The sequence below is a fragment of the Mercenaria mercenaria genome, chromosome 12 (genome assembly GCF_021730395.1).
Source record: "Mercenaria mercenaria strain notata chromosome 12, MADL_Memer_1, whole genome shotgun sequence".
In the NCBI taxonomy this organism is placed as follows: domain Eukaryota; kingdom Metazoa; phylum Mollusca; class Bivalvia; order Venerida; family Veneridae; genus Mercenaria; species Mercenaria mercenaria.
Genome location: NC_069372.1, coordinates 72,364,699 through 72,389,276, shown reverse-complemented (window position 1 = coordinate 72,389,276; position 24,578 = coordinate 72,364,699). Strand labels below are relative to the sequence as shown.

The 24,578-nt window shown below is 36.0% G+C and overlaps 1 protein-coding gene across 1 annotated transcript in view; it reads right to left on the bottom strand.

The window, feature by feature from the left end:
* Positions 1–24,578, bottom strand: part of LOC123533631 (E3 ubiquitin-protein ligase TRIM37-like) — a 58,795-nt gene that overhangs the window by 32,163 nt on the left and 2,054 nt on the right. Inside the window, exons 2-7 of the mRNA XM_045315360.2 lie at positions 11,843–11,944; positions 6,214–6,254; positions 5,662–5,775; positions 3,794–3,881; positions 2,715–2,837; positions 1,470–1,593 (exon numbers count right to left, since the gene is read on the bottom strand). Coding sequence (XP_045171295.2) covers positions 1,470–1,593; positions 2,715–2,837; positions 3,794–3,881; positions 5,662–5,775; positions 6,214–6,254; positions 11,843–11,944 — 592 coding nt within the window. The remainder of the gene's footprint in view (positions 1–1,469; positions 1,594–2,714; positions 2,838–3,793; positions 3,882–5,661; positions 5,776–6,213; positions 6,255–11,842; positions 11,945–24,578) is intronic.

The following is a 24,578-nucleotide window of genomic DNA, read 5'->3' as shown; positions in this document are numbered from 1 at the left end:
CAGCTGTTAGATTCACTGTATGTTTACTAGAGTTCTTCAAGAAATATATAGAGGATATTACATGAGCGTCTTTTCATACTGAATTTATAAAACCAGTTGAATAAAATAACCTGCAGAGCATTTTGTCAATTTTATTCAATGAGTTTAATAAATTCAATGTGGAAAGTCACAAAATTTAAAATGTAATATTCTATTTATTGCAAATTAGCTTTTCCTGCTGAAACATTGAAAATTCTACTTTCTTTAACTATCATACACAAGTCAATTCTACCACCGTCTTCTATACTTTAAACAGTGTTGATGTCAAAGCTTTATTACACTAGTGCATTATCAAATTTATGTAATGGCTTTATTTCACTCTAGCGATGTCAAACATGTGATAAAAACATTTTCAAAGTGTCTCCCACCCAACGGAAAGAACTTTAGGGGGCACAAAAATTTATCATTATTTGCTTCAGCTACATCTTATTATCTCTTTAACGGAACAGTAAAATCTTTGTAAAACCATGACATTACCACCAATTACCCCTTGTATGAAGTATCAAAATTACTGTAAAACCCAAACTTTATCACTGAATACCCCTTTGGAGGCATTTGTATTGAATACAGTATAAATATTTCCATACAGGTGTAAAGGATGTAAAGGAACCAGTATGGGGACCACCTGGTCTAGCAGTAGAGTGTCCGACAGGTTACAGGACACTATTTTTTTCATATGACATAGGCAGACAGATTATGTGTAAGAGCAAGTTTAGGTTAAATTTCATTGTGGATGTATTTTTGACATTTTGGTAAGAAACATGAAAGTTGTATTTGTCAAGTAATACTTAGTATGTCAGAAGCAGTATAAGGTCACAGTATTTTATTTTTGATGTAATTCTGTAGTGAACAAATGTGGCAGGAATAATCTCTCTTAGAACTTATATAGCCCCTACAGTTCTTGTCATTATACATCAGTTGTAAGTTTTTTCTTCAAAATGAGAAACAACTTGTACTCTGAAATGGATCTTTTTATGTGCGACAGTGCTGTGAACATTATCCATTCTATACAGAATATACAGAGAACTGTATTTAGTGTAGTTAAACCTATACAATTTATAACAGTTTGTACCTTTGAGATTACACAGCCTGCTGCATATTCTATTATTTATGATAAAGGGCTGTAACTCTGTTTTTGATGGATTTTAAGTCATACAAATTCAGTTCCTAAGTTGCCTCTGCAACTTTTAAATGGTGTAGCAAGACTCCAGGTGCCCCTATGACATCATTATAGGTTAACACTGGAATCTTGATTGAACCATCAAAATTTACAAGCCAGCTAGACAGCTCCTCAGATCAAAGATTTCTAAATCAACTGTGAGGTTTTGAGCCCACACCTCTAAAGGTTAAGCAATTTGAAGCTTAACCACTCAGTAACACAAAACCCTGGAACTGTCAAAGGGCTCAAAAGTAACTGGAACTTGACTTACCCATCAATGTCAGTAGTTTACTCTTGAGCTGTGACTCTAACCTAGCTATCATCAACTCCACAGCATTCCTGATCTCCCGAACTCTTTCATCTTTGGCAGTTTTAACACTTTCAATATTTCTCTCCTGGGAAAGCAAATGAAAAACTAATTTCAATTTAAGATGTAGTTTCTAAGGACATAATTTTTTGTTGGGATTAACATCGCACCAACACAACTATAGGTCATATAGTGACTTACCAGCTCTTCATGGTAGAGGAACACCCTAGCTGCCAATCAAAGCATAATTTCCGGCATGAGCTGGCACCTGGGTAGAATCACTGACCTGCAGCAAGCTAGCTGGATGGCTTCATAACATTAGGATATGATGATAGCTAACCTGATATTTAGGTATTCATACCTTTTGCTATATGCATAAAGAACTGTGTATTCCTATAAACAATTATAAACAAAAATAAAAATCTTTGTTATTACTAATCCAGGTAAATACATTTACTGATTTTGTTTTTGATAGTAAACTGTTATGATCTTCTTCTCAAGTATAATGATACATCTAACATACATTTACAACTTCAGTAACCAAATACTGACATTCTAAATGATAATCATACAAGTATTTTATATACAGCACTTTCAAGCTATTATAAAATATTGTGCATTTTGCAAGTTACTGTTATTTCCTAGCTTGACAGACAACAACCAAAATCATGCTGCCAAGACGACCACAGTCATGCTGTCAAGACAACTACAGTCATGCTGTCAAGACGACCACAGTCATGCTGACAAGATAACAGTCATGCTGTCAAGACAACCAGTTATGCTGTCAATATAATCTGGAAAGTAGATCCCTCGGAAGCACTGACAACAATGCAAACAGTGAAAATTGCAGACTCGGTTTGATTGAGTCTGTTCATGAGCAGTAATCGAAAATGCAACACTGCCAACGCCCCCTAGCACCAGCTTAAGCAGTATTCAATTTTCAAATCTAAATGAGTTGAAATCAATGATCCCAAAGGATCAGAAAATATAATAACACTGAAATGATGTCGGGGCAACTTTTTATGGCTGTCACACAGCACTTAACACCCGCTGTTGTGAAGTAAATATAATCTGGAAAGTAGACAACCACAGTCATGCTGTCAAGATAATGCGCTTCATTGCTAGCTATATTTTTGCTAAATATTCATGACTGTTTTGAAGTCATGACTTAGCTTTGGTAATGAATATTTTCTATTTTACCGTACTTACAACATCTTGTACAAGACTGATCAGTTCTATATTTCTGCGTCTCAGTGAACTCAGTTCTTCCATCACTTTCCTCAAGTGTTCATCATACTCACTGTCTATAGGCTTGAACGTGTGTCCAGAATGCTGAAATATATAATCACAGGAGTATGTTACATTCATCTTGTTACTACAGCAACAATAAGCTCAGTGATTTGAGAGAGACACTTTTCTCATTCTGCAGATGACCAGAAGGCAGATTCTAATGTTGAATACAACCAAATGTGCAATATACAAAACAAGAGCTGTCAGTGGACAACGTGCTCGACTATTCTCAGTGCTTGATAGTATAATATAAGCTATGAGTAAAACTTTAACATTACAATAAGCATATTCTAGGTCGAAAAGGGGGCATAATTCAGTCAAAATGCTTGATAGAGTTGCCTCCTCCTTTTTACAGACTGGGGTCATGATGGTAAACAAGTATGCAAAATATCAAAGCAATATCTCAATGGACTTAGAAAATATTTGGGGTGGCACGCAAACTTTAACATTTGAGTGACACTCAAGCCGACGCCTGGGCGAGTAGGATAGCTCCCCTATTCTTCGAATAGTTGAGCTAAAAAGGCTTACTAACAAATGGAAAGGAAATAAAGTTAATATAAGAAATGAATGCCAGAATATGGTCAGAAAATTAATCTTGAATTGCTAGTGCAATTCATGGATTTACCCATCGTATTCTGCTGTTCATTTCGCATGAAATATAAATTTGTTTCTTAAACCAACAACTACACATACCAGACAGGGTTTCAGAAGTCCCGTGTCCAGAGCCAATTTGCTACAAAAATATTGTTGGGCTATTAAAAATGTTCATAGCGAGCCCCCTGGGCTACCTTGAAATTCTATTTTTAGTAGTCCGAAAATCAATAAACTAGTCTACTAAAGCATGGATTTTGACAGTTGTTTTTTAAATCCATTGAAAAATGCCAAGAGAAAATAATAATGAAATAAATAAGCCCGAGTGCCTGACTAAAGTAAAGAAACCTCATATTAATTTACACCTTATATCTTACTGTAGTATTCATGAACTAAGCAGTACTTACCTTTCCACCCCACAATGCACATTGATGACAGATACACTGTTTACAGGTCATACAATACACACTTATCTTCTCTTTATGCTCTGGACATCTACAAGGAAAAGGCATGTGAAACTAACTGAATGTACAACATTGATAAAATGTATCAGAATCATATGTAAATACTTAAACTTCACTATAATGCTAATATCATAGGGGCATGGAATGACATCTGTTGATTTGCCTAGTTTAGTGGTCAATAACTTATAAAAGCTTACAAAAAGCATTCCACAGCATAAATCTTTGTCCTCTACCAGAATATATAATTTGTTTGCCACCAGTAACACGTCACTTCTATTCTAATAATGAACCACTAGAACTTGGGGCCTCCATGACAGAGAGGTTATGGATGCCAATTTGAATTTAACTCCTGCTGATTTTTGTGTATGAACTCGGATAATCATGTAAGAAATCCATCCAGCTGGATTGCAGAAGCTGATGGTTCTACCCAGGTGCCTATTTGTGTCTGAAGATAGGTAAAATGACATGGTGTCTTTCTTCATCATAAAAGCTATCAAGTCACCATATCACCTAAACTGTACCGGTAATGGTATGACTTAAAATCCAAAAGCCGTAACAAAAGCAAGCAAGTCTCTGGAATATCCATACCACTGGAATATCTACACAGTACGCAAATGTTTTACAGGGCTTTGTTACCTTATTTAACAGAGGCTGATATTCGGCCTCTCCCTAATTTGAAAAAAAAAAAAAAAAAACAGGGGAAATTCCCCCCCTCCCCCCCCCCAATTATGAGTTTCCCAAATTCGCTTATATGCTGAGCTTAGACGAAATAGTCAGTTTGTTTTATTGCATCAGCGATAAGCCCAAATGATTCCAAACAACAGCATGGGCTAAAATGCTGCCCTAGTGCCGTTACCTACCATTCGCATTTTGTATATGAGAGACTCTAAATAAAGGGTTTATATGAATTTCCCAGTATTTATTCTCTCCAAAAAAATTGAAAACTAGAGATGCTTTTGAGAAAAGCGCATGTCTCCCACAACTGCCCCTATGAAAAATGTTAGTTTCTCTAGATGTTTTAGACGAGTGGATCCAATTAGATGGTCTGGATGAGTAGATCCAATCAGTAATTCAAGGGCCATAAATCAAAAGTGCCTGGGCAGATTTGGCTAGTTATCGAACTTGGGTAAGGTCTTATGGCCAAACACATTTTGTTCAAGTTTGGTGAAGATCGGATGAGAAATGTTTGATTAAAAGTGCGGACATGAGTAAAAAGGCCAATTTTTCGATAATTCAAGGGCCGTAACTCAAAAATGCCTGGACCGATTTGGCTACTTATCGAACTTGGCCGAAGTCTTATGGTCAAACACATTTTGTTCAAGTTTGGTGAAAATCGGATGAGAAATGTTCGATTTAGAGTGCGGACAAGCTTTGTGACAGACACACAGACACACACACACACAGACTTGAGTAAATCAATATGTCTCCCACACCACTGTGTGGTGGGAGACATAATAACTCTTGCTGAAATTTTTATGGCAAATTTATGAAATTACACTTGAGAAATAACATTGCCGTAATTCCACAGTTTTGTCTGTAAAAACTGATTTTATATGCTACTCAAGTCAACCTTCAAATAATTCAAATTGTAAACAACAAAACCAAAGTTATAGAAGCAAATACAGTAACTATAAAAAATTCACTGAAAAGATCAATATTCATGCTATAGTGACAGAATGCAAGAAGTAAGCACTATTTCTTCCATATTTCAAAAAAAATGTGCCAAATTTTCCTGAAGTGGACAGACACAGGCAGTGTCCCAGTTTTTCAACAAACGAAGGCCTGAATTATAAATTTAGGAATCTACATACTGGTCCATTTCACCATCAGACTTCGGTGGCACTGTATGTTGTAGTAAATCAAGTTGCTGTGTAACTTCCTCCGCCCAGCGGCAATTCACCAACTCATTTATATGTAGCGGCGCTCTGTATGAGAATTTATATATTTGTTAATACAACACACAGATTTCAAAACCTGTTTCAGAGCTTTTAATAGATCTTAATTATTTCATCATTGCATTAGAGCTTAACATAAGCTGTCAACAGTGACTAAAAAAATATAGCAAAACAGACATTTCTGTACATACCTTACAGATGTACCTTACAGATGTAAGCATACCATGCCATAGCAGAACAAAGATCAAAATTATTGATTTAATTTTTCAAAGATTGAGTCTACCTAATTGCCAGTGTGTGTAGAAAATCTTTATACTACTATAAATACTGAGTCCTTGTGTAACTATGCAGCAAGGTATATTTATCTATTTGAGTTTAGCAGACTTATTTTTCTATAATCATATACATTAATATGTATTACTGAAATCTGCATCTATATCTAATAATGACTCTAATATATTATGGTACCTGCAATGTGGACACTGCATTCTTGTTTCTGTCAACCATCTCTGTAACAATGTCAATGGAACAATAAAACTGTGTAAAATAAACAGATGCTAAAACCAACTACATTTCTTAACAACAGATGGTAATAACAGCATGATGTAAGTGTTAAACGAGACAACATTAAACACAAGGACCTGTCCTAAAAACCTATCTACCCAAAGAATGAAGTTTTTGTGTATGCCTTTTATGTAGCCATTCAGAAGTAGATTAAAAGCGAAAAGTTAGTTCCCAAATAAAACTATGCAATTTTAGAGCGAAAAATTCACAAATATGCAATTTTAGTAAAGCAATCAGGGTTGTCAATAAGAACCGGCCGCCGGCCGAAATCGACGGTTCAAATGGCAAAAAAAAAAAAAAAATCGGGCCTAAAATGCTAAACCCGCCGACCATAGTATTTTTGTAGTTATTTTCACCATTCTGTCACGAAAATATAATTTGTATAAAGAACTCTCCATCCAGTCTAAATATTGATATTACCCGCGGCCGTTTCCATTCATAATACACAGCGTGTCATCATGGGCGATGTTCAATCTTAATTGCCAAGTGACATGCCATATTCATACATATTTCATACACTGCCACGTGCCTGTCCATCTTTGACTGGAGTTAAAACATGCGATAAACCAATGACAGCTTTGGATGTAGAACGCGTGACGTATTTTATCAGCAAAATTATTAAAGCTCCGCCTTTATAAATGATGATATACGTACGTCATCCAAGCTAACGTCAAAGAAATGAAAATCATGTTTCACGGACTGAATAAATATTAGAGATCTACATGAAAAATATTCGTCCGAGTTATCGTAGTGTCAAAGTTTTATTTTGCAGCAAAAACTTCGGAATGATAAAGAGTGACGGGACATCCGCGATAATTTCCAAGAATCATAAGTGTCGGTCCAGATTTAAAATGTTATGTTGATTTAAAAGAAACAACAACAAAAAAACAAATCAAAGAAATTATCCACAAGCTCCTTTTTATTTAATAATCCAACATGGCTTATAACTAATCTGTAAACAACAATTTTCGGATATTTTCACACCTATTTACCTTACCCCTGTTGAGTGCTGTTTATTGCATTATATAACAAAGCCAGGTGTTGACTAGAAAATGCTTTTGTAAAAAAGCGCATGTCTCCCCCAATGCAAAGTCCTATAGGCAAGAAGTCAATAGGGGTCAGGAGCGAAAGTCAAAGAGACACTGATGGTTGGCTGCAATATGGATCATCTACTTGGCATGTCCAGTCATCCCGCTAAATTTCAACACTCTTGGCCTAGTGGTTCTCAAGTCACTGTTCAGGCTCCTGTGACCTTGACCTTTGATCAAGTGACCTCAAAATAAATAGGGGTCATCTACTCTGCATGTCCAATCATCCTATTAAGTTTCAACATTGTAGGTCAAGTGGTTCTCAAGTTATTTCCAAAAAATGATTTTACATGAACAGGCCACTGTGACCTTGACCTTTAATAGACTGACCCCAAAATCAATAGGGGTCATCTACTCTGCATGTTCAATCATCCTACGAAGTTTCAACATTCTGGGTCAAGTGGTTCTCAAGTTATTGATTGGAAATGGTTTTTCATGTTCAGGCCCCTGTGGTCTTGACCTTTAACAGAGTGACCCTAAAATCGTTAGGGGTCATCTACTCTGCATGACCAATCATCCTATTAAGTTTCATCATTCTGGGTTAAGTGGTTCTCAAGTTACTGACCAGAAATGGTTTTCAATGTTCAGGCCCCTGTGACCTTGACCTTTCACAGAGTGACCCCAAAATCGTTAGGGGTCATCTACTCTGCATGACCAATCATCCTATTAAGTTTCAACATTCTTGGTCAAGTGGTTTTCAAGTTACTGACCGGAAATGGTTTTCAATGTTCAGGCCCTGTGACCTTGACCTTTAATGGAGTGACCCCAAAACCGATAGGGGTCATCTACTTTGCATGTACAATCATCCTATGAAGTTTCAACGTTCTGGGTCAAGTGGTTCTCTAGTTATTGATCGGAAATGGTTTTCCATGTTCAGGCCCCTGTGACCTTGACCTTTGATGGAGAGACCCCAAAATCAATAGGGGTTATCTACTGTTTATGACCAATCATCCTATGAAGTTTCAACATTCTGGGTCAAGTGGTTCTCTAGTTATTGATCGGAAATGGTTTTCAATGTTCAGGCCCCTGTGACCTTGACCTTTGACGGAGTGACCCCAAAATCAATAGGGCTCATCTACTGTTCATGATCAATCATCCTATAAAGTTTCAATATTCTGGGTCAAGTGGTTCTCTAGTTATTGATCGGAAATGGTTTTCAATGTTTAGGCCCCTGTGACCTTGACCTTTGACGGAGTGACCTCAAAAACAATAGGGGTCGTCTACTCCAGCAGCTCTACAACCCTATGAAGTTTGAAGGTGCTAGGTCAAATGGTTCTCCAGTTATTGCTCGGAAATGAAGTGTGACGTACGGACGGACAGAAGGACGGACGGACAGGGCAAAAACAATATGTCTCCTGGGGGAGACATAATTATAATGTGTGACAACTGAGACAAATATTTAATTTCTATCAAAAACTATTAATCACAATCAAATTTAGATCAGAAAATATATTGGCTTTTACCTTTTTCTATAAGTTTTCGAAATCGAAAGTACAGTAGCTGTCGCGGTATCAGCCGGCCGATTTTTGATAAATATTTCTCTTAAATCATTTTAATAAGAGGAAATGTCATGGTAATTTTTAATATCAGACACTGTCAAATGCTGTTAAACTGTCTGTGCACCATCATAATTTGTCAAACACATCCTTTAAACTAGAGATTTGGTCAATGTTTACGAAAGTGTAACAGTATCCGGACATACCATTTTGGTCAATAAAAAAATTGAGTCTAGGGGTTTTGGATACGGATAGGCGGGGATGAGAATCAAACAGTTAATTTTCTATTGCCTAAACTTATATTATTTCTAACTCTGTATATTTCGTTTTGATGGTTCTAACAGTGACACTTTTTGTCATTCAAAATTGTAAAAATTCATCTGGGGAGTCTTGTTCCCCACAAAAGAAATATGAGTACAGGTTTAATTCTCAGTAGAGTTTTGAATTTAGATATAGAGTAGTGCAATAACTATTTAATTTTGCGAAGAAGTACAACAAAGAGTTGAAGTGTGGTGAAAAGTTAGATATTAACATTTCAGGACTTGAAAAATGCATTCATGAACATGTAAACTCATTTTTATTATTTTCTCCAAATTTACCAGGTGAGCTCAAAAAATTTGAAAATAAGGGGTATATTGTATTTAACAAGAGCACCGCCTTGCGGGTGCTGACGCTCATCTGATTTTTTTTGTATAATAGAAATATTGTCCTACCCATGATTTTCTAAGTCTAAAAAGGGCCATTATTCTTGAAAAAAGCAGGATAGAGTTATGTTTCTTGCTGTATAGTGTCAGCTTATGATGGTGAAAAACTTTTGCAAGTTTTAAAGCAATAGCTTTGATAGTTTATGAGAAAAGTTGACTTAAACATAATACTCAACCAAGAAAATGATTTTCTAAGTCCAAAAGGGGCAATAATTATTGCAAAAAGCAGGATGGAGTTATGTTGCTTGCTGTACAGGGTCAGCTTATGATGGTGAACAAGTGTTGCAAGTTTCAAAGCAATAGCTTTGATAGTTTAAGAGAAAAAATTGACCTAAACATAAAACTTAACCAAGAAATCTGATATTTTCTAAGTCCAAAAGGGGCCATAAATCTTGCAAAAAGCAGGATGGAGTTATGTTTCTTGCTGTACAGGGTCAGCTTATGATGGTGAAAAACTGTTGCAAGTTTTAAAGAAATTTAGCTTTGATAGTTTAGGAGAAAAGCTGACCTAAACATAAAACTTAACCAAGAAAACTGATTTTCTAAGTCCAAAAGGGGCAATAATTCTTGCAAAAAGCAGGATGGAGTTAAGTTTCTTGATGTACAGGGTCTGCTTATGATGGTGAACAAGTATTCCAAGTTTCAAAGCAATAGCTTTGATAGTTTAGGAGAAAAGTTGACCTAAACATAAAACTTAACCAAGAAAACTGATTTTCTAAGTCCAAAAGGGGCAATAATTCTTGCAAAAAGCAGGATGGAGTTATGTTTCTTGCTGTACAGGGTCTGCTTATGATGGTGAACAAGTATTCCAAGTTTCAAAGCAATAGCTTTGATAGTTTAGGAGAAAAGTTGACCTAAACATAAAACTTAACCAAGAAATCTGATATTTTCTAAGTCCAAACGGGGCCATAAATCTTGCAAAAAGCAGGATGGAGTTATGTTTCTTGCTATACAGGGTCAGCTTATGATGGTGAACAAGTATTCCAAGTTTCAAAGCAATAGCTTTGATAGTTTAGGAGAAAAGTTGACCTAAACATAAAACTTAACCAGGCGACGCCGACACCGACAACCGCTCAAGTGATGACAATAACTCATCATTTTTTTTCAAAAAAATCAGATGAGCTAAAAATGCAGTGGAAAAGATGTTCTTAAATGCTCCAAAAATGCCCCAGAATGCAGGAAATGAAGTGATGAATTTCAAAATATTCCAGGGGAGCACACCCCCGGACCCCCCTAGCTGGTCGCCTACTTTTCTATTTCAGCCTGTTCAGCAAAAGCTTATTGACAACCCTGAGCAATGCATTCTAAAAGCTATCAAATATATATATATATATATATATATATATATATATATATATATATATAAATATAAACAAGGAGCTGCGTTCAATAAACGCTTGATGCCCCCGGTGGCATCCTTGTCGATACAAAGCAACCTAAGTCAAAAACGAGGTCAAGGTCAAACTGAGGTCAGGTGATGTTTGAGGATGAGGAATGGTCACAGGTTACATCTGTATTAGTATCAATTCATTCTTGTAATCGGTATTGATGCTAGACGAAATGGTCCCATTTGGTTTACCAAGAGATGGCCCATATAAAGCAACCTAAGTCCAAAATGAGGTCAAGGTCAAACTGAGGTCAGGTGATGTTTGAAGATAAGGAATGGTCACAGGTTACATCTGTATTAGTATCAATTCATTCTTGTAAGCGGTATTGATGCTAGACGAAACGGTCCCATTTGGTTAACCAAGAGATGGCCCATATAAAGCAACCTAAGTCCAAGACGAGGTCAAGGTCAAACTGAGGTCAGGTGATGTTTGAAGATGAGGAATGGTCACAGGTTACATCTGTAGTAGTATCAATTCATTCTTGTAAGCTGTATTGAAGCTAGACGAAAAAATCCCATTTGGTTAACCAAGAGATGGCCCATATAAAGCAACCTAAGTCCAAAATGAGGTCAAGGTCAAACTGAGGTCAGGTGATGTCTGAAGATGAGGAATGGTCACAGGTTACATCTGCATTAGTATCAAGTCATTCTAGTAAGGGGTATTGATGCTAGACGAAACAGTCCCATTTGGTTTACCTCGTACAGACGGAAGAACGAACGAATGGACGGACAGGACAATCATTATATGCCTCCCGCATCTATAAAAAATATATTCTTAATACTGTTTTATTTATCTTATTAGTACCAGTTATAGCAAGTGTATACTTTGAGTAAAATCAGAAGTGATGAAGTACTTACCCTGATACAAGTGTAACAACAAAGTTTGGAACAGTGAGGACACAGTCTTGCATCTCGAAGCTTTTCCATACAAATGAAACATCGGAAATATTCGGAGAGGCTCTGAAATAAATGACACCAGAGATAAAACAACAAATTTAATTCATATCCACTTTAGTGTTTTGATTTTTTTATACAATATTAGAAATAAGGATATGCCATCTTACCCTTGTAAGTGAATAAAAGGGCCACGAAGGTCCTGTATTGTTCACCTGACCAATATTTCACCCCAGAATGAGATGACTTAGTTTCCAATTTGACTTAAATTTCATATGTAAGGACAAATATTCTGACCAGGTTTCATGTTCATCAGGAAGAAAATATAGCCTCTGGAATTGAAACATGAATGTTTATGATTCTGCCAAGTGACCTAGTTAAGAACTGCAGATAGTCCAGTTTCAAACTAGGCTCAAATGTTATTGAGAAAACATCCTGTCCAAATATATCTGTGTTCTGGTAAATATCACATTCTTAGGCAAACAAATACTATATCTAAAAGATTTCAGCTGCATGCGCATCTTCTCCTGCAACTTTAACTTTTTCTGAAGCAGACACCAATGAAAGGGCGATTACAAAAGCACTACCATTTGACCATTAGAAAAATTTCAAAGAGTCAAGTTAAAGGTAGTTCTGCATGTTTGGTAAACCGTAAGTGATGGTGTAACGTCATTTATCCGGAAAACATAGAATAAAACCTAGATTCGGCGTACGGAAATGAAAATCGGTTTATGAATTAATGGCAATATGTGAGTTAATTTATTAAAATGGCACTGTTACTATCTTTCAAAAGTTAAAATATCATATGAAAATGTGTGACATGTTAAATAATTCAAAATTATGTCTTAAATATAGCTTGAAATGGGCAGATCACTTTAATCATGGCTAAATATCTCAAAAGTAAGCACATTGACCTATACATTTTATTTCACCATATCATAGGCCATATATTTATTTCCCATTCTGAGAAGTTTCATTAAAATCTACATTTTAGAAAAATTTCTATTTGCGAAAATGTTACAAAAGTTGCAATTTTCCCATAGACTCCCATTATGAAAAATTGTGTGAGGTCCAAATATTTCAAATCAGTCTAGCAAAAAATCAAGCACACGACCCTATCTTTTTTATTTGCGGAAATTTCTTAATATATTCCGAAGTTTTGAAAAATCAAGAGTTTAATCAAATTCTACATTGTAGAAAGAATTTCGTTCCAAAAGTGCAGAACTACCTTAAAATGTTCACAACAGATGCCAGAACATCCACCTACACTTATAGCTCACTCACTCGAGTTGGAAACATACTGATTCAACTGAATATCAAATTTTAACAGTGACTTCCGTATGCTCAAGCAGTAAAAGTCATTTAACAATTTATAAGCACAATCCAAATCTGAAATACTAAAGAAAAGCATTTAAGTTTTCAGTCCCAAGAAAAACACAAATTTCATAAAAGCTTCCATCTGTACAATCTCCACATTAAGGAATTATACCTGCCCAGTATGACCTCGTGTTGTTTGGGTCAGCTTTTTAGTTACAAGTTATGAAACAATTTTAATCTTAAAAATTCATGTTGTAGCATGCTAGCATAATTATGAAACATTGGGTTCATTAGCTTTCTTCATTTATAATTAATTAATATTTATCTCGTAATTTTATCTAAAAACAAGAGCTGTCCGTAAGACAGCCAAGCTCGACTATTCGAAATATTGTCACAGAAGCAGGAAATTATTACCCAAAATGTTAAATATCAAAAGAGTTTTAAGTTCGAAAGGGGACATAATTTGACCAAAATACATATCAGAGTTATGGGACTTGATGTTATCAACTAGTTTTATAACCCCGAAGAAACATGTTAAGTTTCAATTCAATATCTGCATTAGTTTTGGGGATAGTAACTTGCATGTTAAACTTTAACCAGAATTTTCTAAGTCCAAAAGGGGGCATAATTTGCTCAAAATACATGTTAAGAGTTATGGAACTTGACCCAGTGAGGTTGGTAATTGACCTTGAAAAAGAATAAATAAGTTTCAAAGCTATATGCCTTTTGGTAATAGCCGTATGTACTTGCACGCAAAACTTTAACCAGGATTTTCTAAGTCCAAAAGGGGGCATAATTTGCCCAAAATACATGTCAGAGTTATGGGACTTGGTGCTATCAACTAGTTTTATAACCCCGAAGACACATGTGAAGTTTCAATTTAATATCTGTAGTAGTTTTGGAGATAGTTACTTGCATGTAAAACTTTAACCAGAATTTTCTAAGTCCAAAAGGGGGTATAATTTGCCCAAAATACGTGTCAGAGTTATGGAACTTGACCCAGTGAGGTAGGTAATTGACCTAGAAAAAGAAAAATAAGTTTCAAATCTATATGCCTTTTAGTAATAGCTGTATGTACTTGCACGCAAAACTTTAACCAGAATTTTCTAAGTCCAAAAGGGGGCATAATTTGGCCAAAATACATGTCAGAGTTATGGGGCTTGACCCAGTGAGGTAGGTAATTGATCTAGAAAAAAAAAAATAAGTTTCAAATCTATATGCCTTTTAGTAATAGCTGTATGTACTTGCACGCAAAACTTTAACCAGAATTTTCTAAGTCCAAAAGGGGGCATAATTTGGCCAAAATGAAGGTCAGAGTTATGGGACTTGGTGCTATCAACTAGTTTTATAACCCCGAAGACACATGTGAAGTTTCAATTTCAATATCTGCATTAGTTTTGGAGATAGTAACTTGCATGTAAAACTTTAACCAGAATTTTCTAAGTCCAAAAGGGGGCATAATTTGCTCAAAATACATGTCAGAGTTAAGGGACTTGACCCAGTGAGGTAGGTAATTGATCTAGAAAAAGAAAAAATAAGTTTCAAATCTATATGCCTTTTAGTAATAGCTGTATGTACTTGCACGCAAAACTTTAACCAGAATTTTCTAAGTCCAAAAGGGGGCATAATTTGGCCAAAATACATGTCAGAGTTATGGGGCTTGACCCAGTGAGGTAGGTAATTGATCTAGGAAAAGAAAAAATAAGTTTCAAATCTATATGCCTTTTAGTAATAGCTGTATGTACTTGCACGCAAAACTTTAACCAGAATTTTCTAAGTCCAAAAGGGGGCATAATTTGGCCAAAATGAAGGTCAGAGTTATGGGACTTGGTGCTATCAACTAGTTTTATAACCCCGAAGACACATGTGAAGTTTCAATTCAATATCTGCATTAGTTTTGGAGATAGTAACTTGCATGTAAAACTTTAACCAAAATTTTCTAAGTCCAAAAGGGGGCATAATTTGCTCAAAATACATGTCAGAGTTATGGGACTTGACCCAGAGAGGTTGGTAATTGACCTAGAAAAAGAATAAATAAGTTTCAAAGCTATATGCCTTTAAATGATAGCTGTATGTACTTGCATGCAAAAACTTAACCAAGGTGTGACGCCGACGCCGACGCCGACGCCGACGCCAGGGTGAGTAGAATAGCTAGACTATTCTTCGAATAGTCAAGCTAAAAACCATTCCTTCGTCATATTTTTTTTTTTTAACAGAGGGAGGCATGTAACGGCAGGGGTGTAAAATTCCACTCGCCCGCTCGCATTGGCGAGTTAAAGTCTGAGTAGGACGAGTGGACCTCGCTGTATACTCGACCGACCGGGCGAGTGGTTTTTTACGTCCTTACTTTACCAAAATTCAGAAATTACAACTCTAAAACGTCAACAAACTTTGAGATGGTTCAGTCGCTACCTGGATTGACTGGAATTTACCCACGAATCGTAAAGATATCAAAACGTCATGCCGGTAATTTTCCATTCCACAAGCACGTGCAGCCTATCGTATATTAAATATCTAATTTTCACCAACACGTACACAAAAACCGTGCGTAGTGCATTCATTTTTTAACATTTTCGCTTCAAGTTTTCAACACCTCTTGAGAAATAATACTATTTGAAATCTATAATAATTTTAATAAGATATCAACAGAAATATAGGCAAAATTCTATAAAAACGGTCGAATTTTCATATAATCATTTGTAAAAATTCAAACAGCGCGATCTTAGTTACTTATTTCTTTCTAAAAGTAAATAAATAATGAATACTCTGGGCATAAAATTCAGACTTTTGACCAGAAAGAACAAAAAAACAGAATAAAACAAGAGGACCATGATGGTCCTGAATCGCTCACCTCTTCCCACATGACCCAGTTTTGAGTATGACGTCGTTTTTTCTATTATTTGACATAGTGACCTAGTTTTTCAGCTCATGTGACCCAGTTTTGAACTTGACCTAGATATTATCAAGATAAAAATTCTGACCAATTTTCATGAAGATCCATTGAAAAATATGGTCTCTAGAGAGGTCACAAGGTTTTTCTATTATTTGACCTATTGACATAGTTTTCGAAGGTACGTGACCCTGTTTTGACCTTTATCTAGATATCATTCAAGGTGAACATTCTCACTATTTTCATGAAGATCTCATGAAAAACATGGCCTCTAGAGAGGTCACAATGTTTTTCTATCTTTATACCTACTGGCCTAGTTTTTGACCGCACATGACCCAGTTTCGAAACTGACCTAGATATCATCAAGGTGAACATTCAGATCAATTTTCATGAAGATCCATTGAAAAATATGGCCTCTAGAGAGGTCAAAAGATTTTAATAATTTTAGACCTACTGACCTAGTTTTTGACCGCAGTTGACCCAGTTTCAAACTTGACCTAGATATCATCAAGATGAAAATTCAGACCAACTTTCATACAGATCCCATGAAAAGTATGGCCTCTAGAGAGGTCACAAGGTTTTTTTATTATTTGACCTACTGACCTAGTTTTTTAAGGCACGTGACCCAGTTTCAAACTTGATTTAGATATCATCAAGGTGAACATTCTGACCAATTTTTATGGAGATCCATTCACAAGTATGGCCTCTAGAGGGGTCACAAGGTTTTTCTATTTTTAGACCTACTGACCTAGTTTTTGACCACACATGACCCTGTTTCGAACTTGACCTAGATAACATCAAGATGAACATTCAGACCAATTTTCATACAGATCCCATGAAAAATATGGCCTTTAGAGAGGTCACAAAGTTTTTCCATTATTTGACCTACTGACCTAGTTTTTGAAGGCACGTGACCCACTTTCGAACTTGACCTAGATATCATCAAGATGAACATTCTGACCAATTTTCATGAAGATCTCATGAAATATATGGCCTCTAGAGAGGTCACAAACTTTTTCTATTTTTAGACCTACTGACCTAGTTTTTGACCGGACGTGACCCAGTTTCAAACCTGACCTAGATATCATCAAGATGAACATTCAGACCAACTTTCATACAGATCCCATGAAAAATATGGCCTTTAGAGAGGTCACAAGGTTTTTCTATTATTTGACCTACTGACCTAGTTTTTAACGGCACGTGACCCAGTTTCGAACTCGATCTAGATATCATCATGGTGAATGTTCTGATCAATTTTCATGAAGATCCCATGAAAAATATGGCCTCTAGAGAGGTCACAAGGTTTTTCTATTTTTAGACCTACTGACCTAGTTTTTGATGGCACGTGATCCAGTTTCGAACTTGACCTAGATATCATCAAGGTGAATGTTCTGACCAATTTTCATGAAGATCTTGTGAAATATATGGCCTCTAGAGAGGTCACAAGGTTTTTCTATTTTTAGACCTACTGACCTAGTTTTTTACGGCATGTGACCCAGTTTCAAACTTGACCTAGATATCATCAAGGTGAACATTCTGAGCAATTTTCATGAAGATCTTGTGAAATATATGGCCTCTAGAGAGGTCACAAGGTTTTTCTATTTTTGACCTACTGACCTAGTTTTTGATGGCACGTGACCCAGTTTCGAACTTGATCTAGATATCATCAAGATGAACATTCTGACCAATTTTCATAAAGATCCCATGAAAAATGTGACCTCTAGAGTGGTCACAAGCAAAAGTTTACGGACGGACGCACGCACGGACGACGGACACCGCGTGATCACAAAAGCTCACCTTGTCACTTTGTGACAGGTGAGCTAAAAATCTTAAATAATGAAAAAGCGGCAGTAATTACAATACATGGAGTAAAACGATTTTTGGCAAACAGATTTCTGTTAGTGCGGCAGAATAGGTTACGTGACCTCGTGAACGTAAATAGAAATGCGATTTTAAAATAAAGCAATGTGATGTCATTGGGGTTTTTTTAATAAGTTTTAAATGAATCTTTGTACATGTATTTTTTGACCAACAACTTAAAAGTTTTTTTTGTCAAACAATAATGTAAATTCCTTCAGGGCAAATAGGTCAAAGAGGTAGGATATCCACTATAGTAACTATCGTTTGAGACATTTACCTTTTATACGGGATATAGCACATTCGCTTTTGATAACAAATTAACGAAGAAACTTTTTATTGATTTCTATTTCTATTTCTCAGCAATTTTAAGAACCGATGCGGTACGATCAGACAGTGATGTGTCAACTTTTTATTGATTTCTATTTCTATTTCTCAGCAATTTTAAGAACCGATGCGGTACGATCAGACAGTGATGTGTCACATGGCGCGAAAACATGACGTAATGCCATGACAATCTCGAGCAAAAATACCGCTTTGATCTCCACTTCAGATGTCTGACACACTTCTTTTAGCTCTTTGAGGGGGTGTAAATTGATCATGAAAACAAGGTCAATTACTTAGTTTATCAGCTGCATAATTACCGATAATCTTTAACGTTTTTTCCCTCTCTTTCAACACGGGTGGATGGACGATGATTTATTGTGCCCAATTTTTTAGACACTTTTCAAAATAAATATTTTTCGGGAAATAATACTATTGTACATAATACTCCTTTCATAAAAGTGACAGTATTAAAAGTGTCAATTATTAGGGCGAGTGGCTGTTCACTAAGGGCGAGTAGGTATTACTGGCTACTAGTCCTGCAGGGCGAGTGGTGTGAAATTTTTTTTTACACCCCTGTTAACGGTTTTAAATTTTTGAATTAGAAGTTTAGTAATTCTTACTTAATTCTGCAATCGCATGAATATGAATTAATTCCCTTTTATTCTGAACATCTAAACACAGCAAATATAAAGTTTGTTAAAATTACAAATTAATTCTTAGAGCAATTTAATGTATCTTTAAGGTGAAAGAGAGTTGTATTTACAATATGAGCAAAACATTTACTGTTTATGAATATGTTAATATGCTTATTTTATACCAGTTTGATTGTTATTGAAAGTTTATATAAATACTTTGTAATTTATTGTATCTAAGTGAGGAGCCCGCCCACTTAGCTCAGTAGGTAGAGCATTGGTCTGAGGATTGCAGGGTCGTGAGTTCGATCTTTGGAACTGTTGAAAAACGGCATTAAACCCAAAAACTAACTTACTAGTATCTAGGTCAGCAACTCTGACCCTACCTCTAGTATGTTTGTTTATCACAAATCCCGGGTTTCTGGCAGTCATTTTCTGTCATAACCCTAGGGATCACTTTATTTTCTATATCTAAAAGGGCACAAACAGCCATGTTCTGTCATAACCCTAAAATAGGATATGGTATGTACAATTTGGGTTATAGACAGCCCTCTTCCGTCAAAACCCGCTGGTTCCTTAGCAGATCCCCATGACTTTTAGTATTCATGGTTTTACTTGTTGCCACATTTTATTTTATGATGCTGATACAGTGCTCCAGCTAGCTATTTACAGCAGGGCGCAACGCCCGTTCCGAAATTCGTTCTGCCCTGTTGCCCCGCCAGGCACCCTGCCCGTTTTACCACCATTCATTTCTTTTTTTTAGCCAAACTTCCCTTTTTTGCCTCAGTGATTATAATACACTGCTTTATTGCCCCCTTTTTATCGAGTGATACACGCCGGGGGGCACTGACATAATTAACAAACAATTAAACAGTTACCTGCTGTAATCGTGCCCGAGGCAGACCATGATATTTTAGACTGCTCCACTAGCATTAAAATCATTGAACCTTAGTGTTAAAACAGTTTGCAAACCAGTCTGAAATCATTATCATTTCGCGCCACCTGTCAAAGTGTACTTTCGTTTTCGGTAATATAGTCGTAAATACCCCTTTATACACAACTGAAACTTAAGTCCAGACAACAGACATTTATATGTAATTAATAAAAATCGATCACAATCAAATTTAACTAGGAAAATATTTTGATTTTATCGTTTTACAAGTTTTTGAAATCGAAAGTAAGTTGTCGTCTGCTTTGTGAAATTGCAGATTTTTCATGAAGATTTTTTTGGAATTAGTTTACTAAGATGTAATGACAGGGTACACTTTAATGTCAGATACTGTGAAATGCTGTTAAACTGTCTTTGCATCATAATATTTTTTCAAAAATATTGTTTAAACTGGACATTCGACGACTTTTAGAAAAAAGTGTAACCATATCCAGATATAAAATTTTGGATACCCGGAATATGTCTATTACAAGTGCTAAACTTGCTTTTAGACTGTTGTAAGTTAAAAACTTTGCCTTATTTCATTTATTTAAGTGGAAGTTTAAACTTTATTTTCTGTATATAATATGTTGCAGGTATAAATTTATAAATATCAAGTAGCCTACATGGAGAAGATGTGTACTGAAATTGTAGCAAGTAAAATAGGCCTAAACACATAGATATTGTTATTCAGTAGGCAATTACAAAGAAATGTTACAAGTTGAAAATCAATGCCAAGTAAAATACAAACAGCAGAATTTTTAGTTAATAAATAGGTGCATTAGAGATGACAGACATAGCCTATTAAAAGACCATACCTAAAGTGTGCCAAAAAACATGCCTAAATTATGCCAAATTCCATGCCTAAAGTATGTTAAAATGCACTGTATCACACTGGCCATAGCTTTATCAGAACAAGTGGTTCCACCGTTGTTTGAGCGGTGAATTTTATGCAGATCAGATGGCGAAATATGGCCGATACTATAAATTTCCGGTCTTGTAAGTATGATTTAAAGAAATTTCTACCCGTTAAATAACGAATCAAATGAAACCGATGGGTACACCTGAAGCGCAAATGTGTTCATTTTTAGCACGTGTCCATTTAGCTGAAATTTGTGCCGTTTATTCAAACACTTCTGTACAGTCCAGCGGGGGAAGGAATTTTTTTTGCAGTTTTTGACAATATCGCATCAAATATAGTGTTTATCGGGAATAAATAGCAATTTAAACTCTTTTTATGTAAAGGGTTACCTCTTAAAACAAAGCATGTGTATTTCCAAGGAATTATTAGGGTTTGTTTCTGAAAAAATCGGTCGAAAACCTAATGCAACGCAGTTTCGAGTGGGTCGCTACGCAACGCAATCAAGTGGATACCGTTTTGTGTCTTACTTGCGAAGTCTTATCCGTACTTAGTCGCTGTTCTCAATCAAAACAGTAAATTCCGGGGGCACACGAGGCACGAGAATCGAGGTTGGTCAGGTTTCAAAATCTTTATTAGTTTTTTTTTTTTTTTTTTTTGTTTTTTTTTTTCTTCAGCTTTTTTGTTTTGTATTTTTTTTGTTGTATCATCATTCTCTGTATAACAATATATGTTTATACTAAATTCTAGATCCATCTGGTACCTTAATCTACTCTTGGGGAAGGGCCGTCGCTAATGTTGGAAAAACTTGTGGTCCAACCCTTTTGCTTCTGATTTCAATGTATACATTAACATGCTTTTCTAATTCTCATTAATCTATGTTAAAATAACGCATGTGTTTATTTGTATTATAAACATGTATCGTTTGCAATAAAATATGTTTAAACTAAGTCTTATCCGTCTTAAAAAGTCATTAGGCTAGAGCCTCACAATAATAAATTTAGAGCGTTCTATATCATTAAAATGATCCCTACGCCATTTCTAATATATTGTACTTTTACACTGTTATGGTCGCTAACATTTAACATATTTTTGCGGACAACAACATAAAGCGAGGATGCAGTTCTGTGTCTTACTTTTTGAGCTCTATTTCTCATACAAAAAGTCGTCCATGATGTACGTTGACACCATCTTTACCATTAATGCACGCTTAATTTCCTGTAAATGTAATAATAGTTGTTTTTTTTTCCTTCTAAAATGAAGTTTTCCGTTCAAGTAGCATTGAGCATCGCATTATCTGGAACATTTCCGTGTGTCTGGCTGTTCCTTATTTCTGATATTTATCCCCTGTCTTTCCCGAAAGTGAGTAATTTTAGCCCAGGACACGATGAAGATTGTTCGACTTATATTTACTGAGTTGAGCTATCAAAGAAAGGTCAAAAGTATACTATACAGCCGTCTGCAAAAACGATGTATGTACTGGACACATGTTACTTTTATATTTACATTTTATTCTTAACCTGAGGGAAATATTGATTAAACAATGGAATATCTGAAGTGATTGTTGTTTTATATGTACGGTAAATGTTTTATGGAAGACAATGATAAAATGACACGTTTGATTAATAAAACAAGACTTTACCAAATGAATAAAGGTCGGCAATAAATCTCCCACATTCAGTGTACGCAGAATGTATACTATCAAACCTGTGTAATACCTAACCATAACCCTTAAATACAATAGGGACGATTCAATGTTGGCGCTAAATAACACGGCTGACAATTAAAAAAGCGCGAAGTACTGTGAATGCCTAAAGTGGTTGCTAACAGCCAGGAGCTCAAGGAGGCCTCGATTCGCCTCCGGCCTCCAGGACCTTCAGGCCCACCGGGGAAGACCCCAGCAGCCCTAGGCCTCATGCCTGAAAAGTTTGATCCTACGCCTGTGCTGTTCGCTTGACCTATAATGACGTTGCCAGTTTGATATATAATATGACGTAATTATTTCAACCTATTCATTCTCAAATCATTTCTTTATGAAATTATATTCAAGATATATTTCCTGTCGGGATGCAGTCATGGCTGCACCCTATTTCCTCAAGCAAATTTCACATGGACACATAACGTCAGCAACTCTGAGGAAATATTCCCAAGTTCATGAAGAGAAAAAGAAGTGCGACAAATGTTCCAAAAGATAATAGGTAAGGGTAGATTTCTCGGAAGCATAGATCACCAAAAACACCTCAGGGCCACGCATTTTCAAAGTAGGCCCACAAAAAAAGCTGTAATGGAAAAATATTACAGACGGGTTGCTTCGAGACTCTAACAAGTACATATAATTTTGTGCCAAATATAAATAGACGGGGGAGTGGTAAGTGGTAAATGGGGGTGGGGGAGTGAAGGGGAAAGTAGAACAAGGATGAATATATACAGGGTATTAACTGTATTCTTTTATAAACGAACACATCAAGTCATGCGGACTGAACATGCATTGTGAATGTGAAGTTTGTGTGAAAAATTCAAACAGAAACGATATTTAAATGAACACATTATGAGTACAAAAAATGTGGAAATAAATATAACCACAGAGCATCACTTCATTATCACAAGAAAAGCTGTTCTTGAGCTAGTCATCCCCATTAGTGAGGTATCTACGTTTCCAATCTTGTTCATTCTGAATGATGTTAAAACTAGATACTAATTCTTTAATCATTGTTACGAAGATAAGCTACAGTTCACATGATTATCCATAATTTTTACTGTTATTTAAAATGCTATACATCAATAGTTTGAGAATATAGTTAAAGCAACGTTACGGATAAATACCTGGTGCGTTTTATATGAAAATAACGTAATACAGGCATTAGCTTTTTATGTTCAGGCTCTAGCCTAATGACTTTTTAAGATGGATAAACTTCGCAAGTAAGACACAGAACGGTATCCATTTGATTGCGTTGCGTAGAGACCCACTCAAAACTGCGTTGCATTAGGTTTTCGGCCGATTTTTCAGAAACAAACCCAAATAATTCTGTGAAAATACACATGCTTTGTTTTAAGAGGTAGCCCTTTACATAAAAAGTGTTTTAAGTACTACTTATTCCCTATAAACACTATATTTGATTCGATATTGTCAAAAACTGTAAAAAATTTCCTTCCCCCACCGGACTGTACAGAAGTGTTTGAATAAACGGCACCAATCTCAGCTAAATGGACACGTGCTAAAAGATGGATACATTTGTGCTTCAGGTGCACCCATCGTTTTTATTTGATTCGTTATTTAACGGGTAGAAATTCCTTTAAATCATACTTACAAGACCGGAAAATTATAGTATCGGCCATATTTCGCCATCTGATCTGCGTAAAATTCACCGCTCAAACAACGTTGGAACCACTTGATCTGATAAAGCTATGGCCTGTGTGTGTATGCATGGACCAGTTATATTTTTTTCCCAGGGGGGCCCCCGTTCCCGAACCGACCACCACCCCAGAAGTGCCCTTTTCAGTGCCAGCACCCTGCCCTTTTTTAATCCTAGCTGGAGCACTGTGATATTCTTGTATAATAATTTGGCTGTTCACTACTGTTAAGGGCTTTGTAAATATATCTGAAAACCGTTCTTCAGCATGGTCTTCAAGTAAACTTGATATACCCAGTGTACGATCCTAGGGTAGTAACCGCCCTGTTGAAATATATCTTCTTTGGAGCTACAGCATGACTGAAAAGGTTCATGCTGCATGAAACTTAAGTGAACTTGAGGGTTGCTATTTAAGAGCATCCTACAGGATCAGCTTGGGTTGACACTATTTAAGTCTGAGCAGATAGAACGGTAGTCCAAATAATTTGACGTCAAAACTGATTCTGAGATATTTTTGTGATAGGTCATAATCCCTCTCTT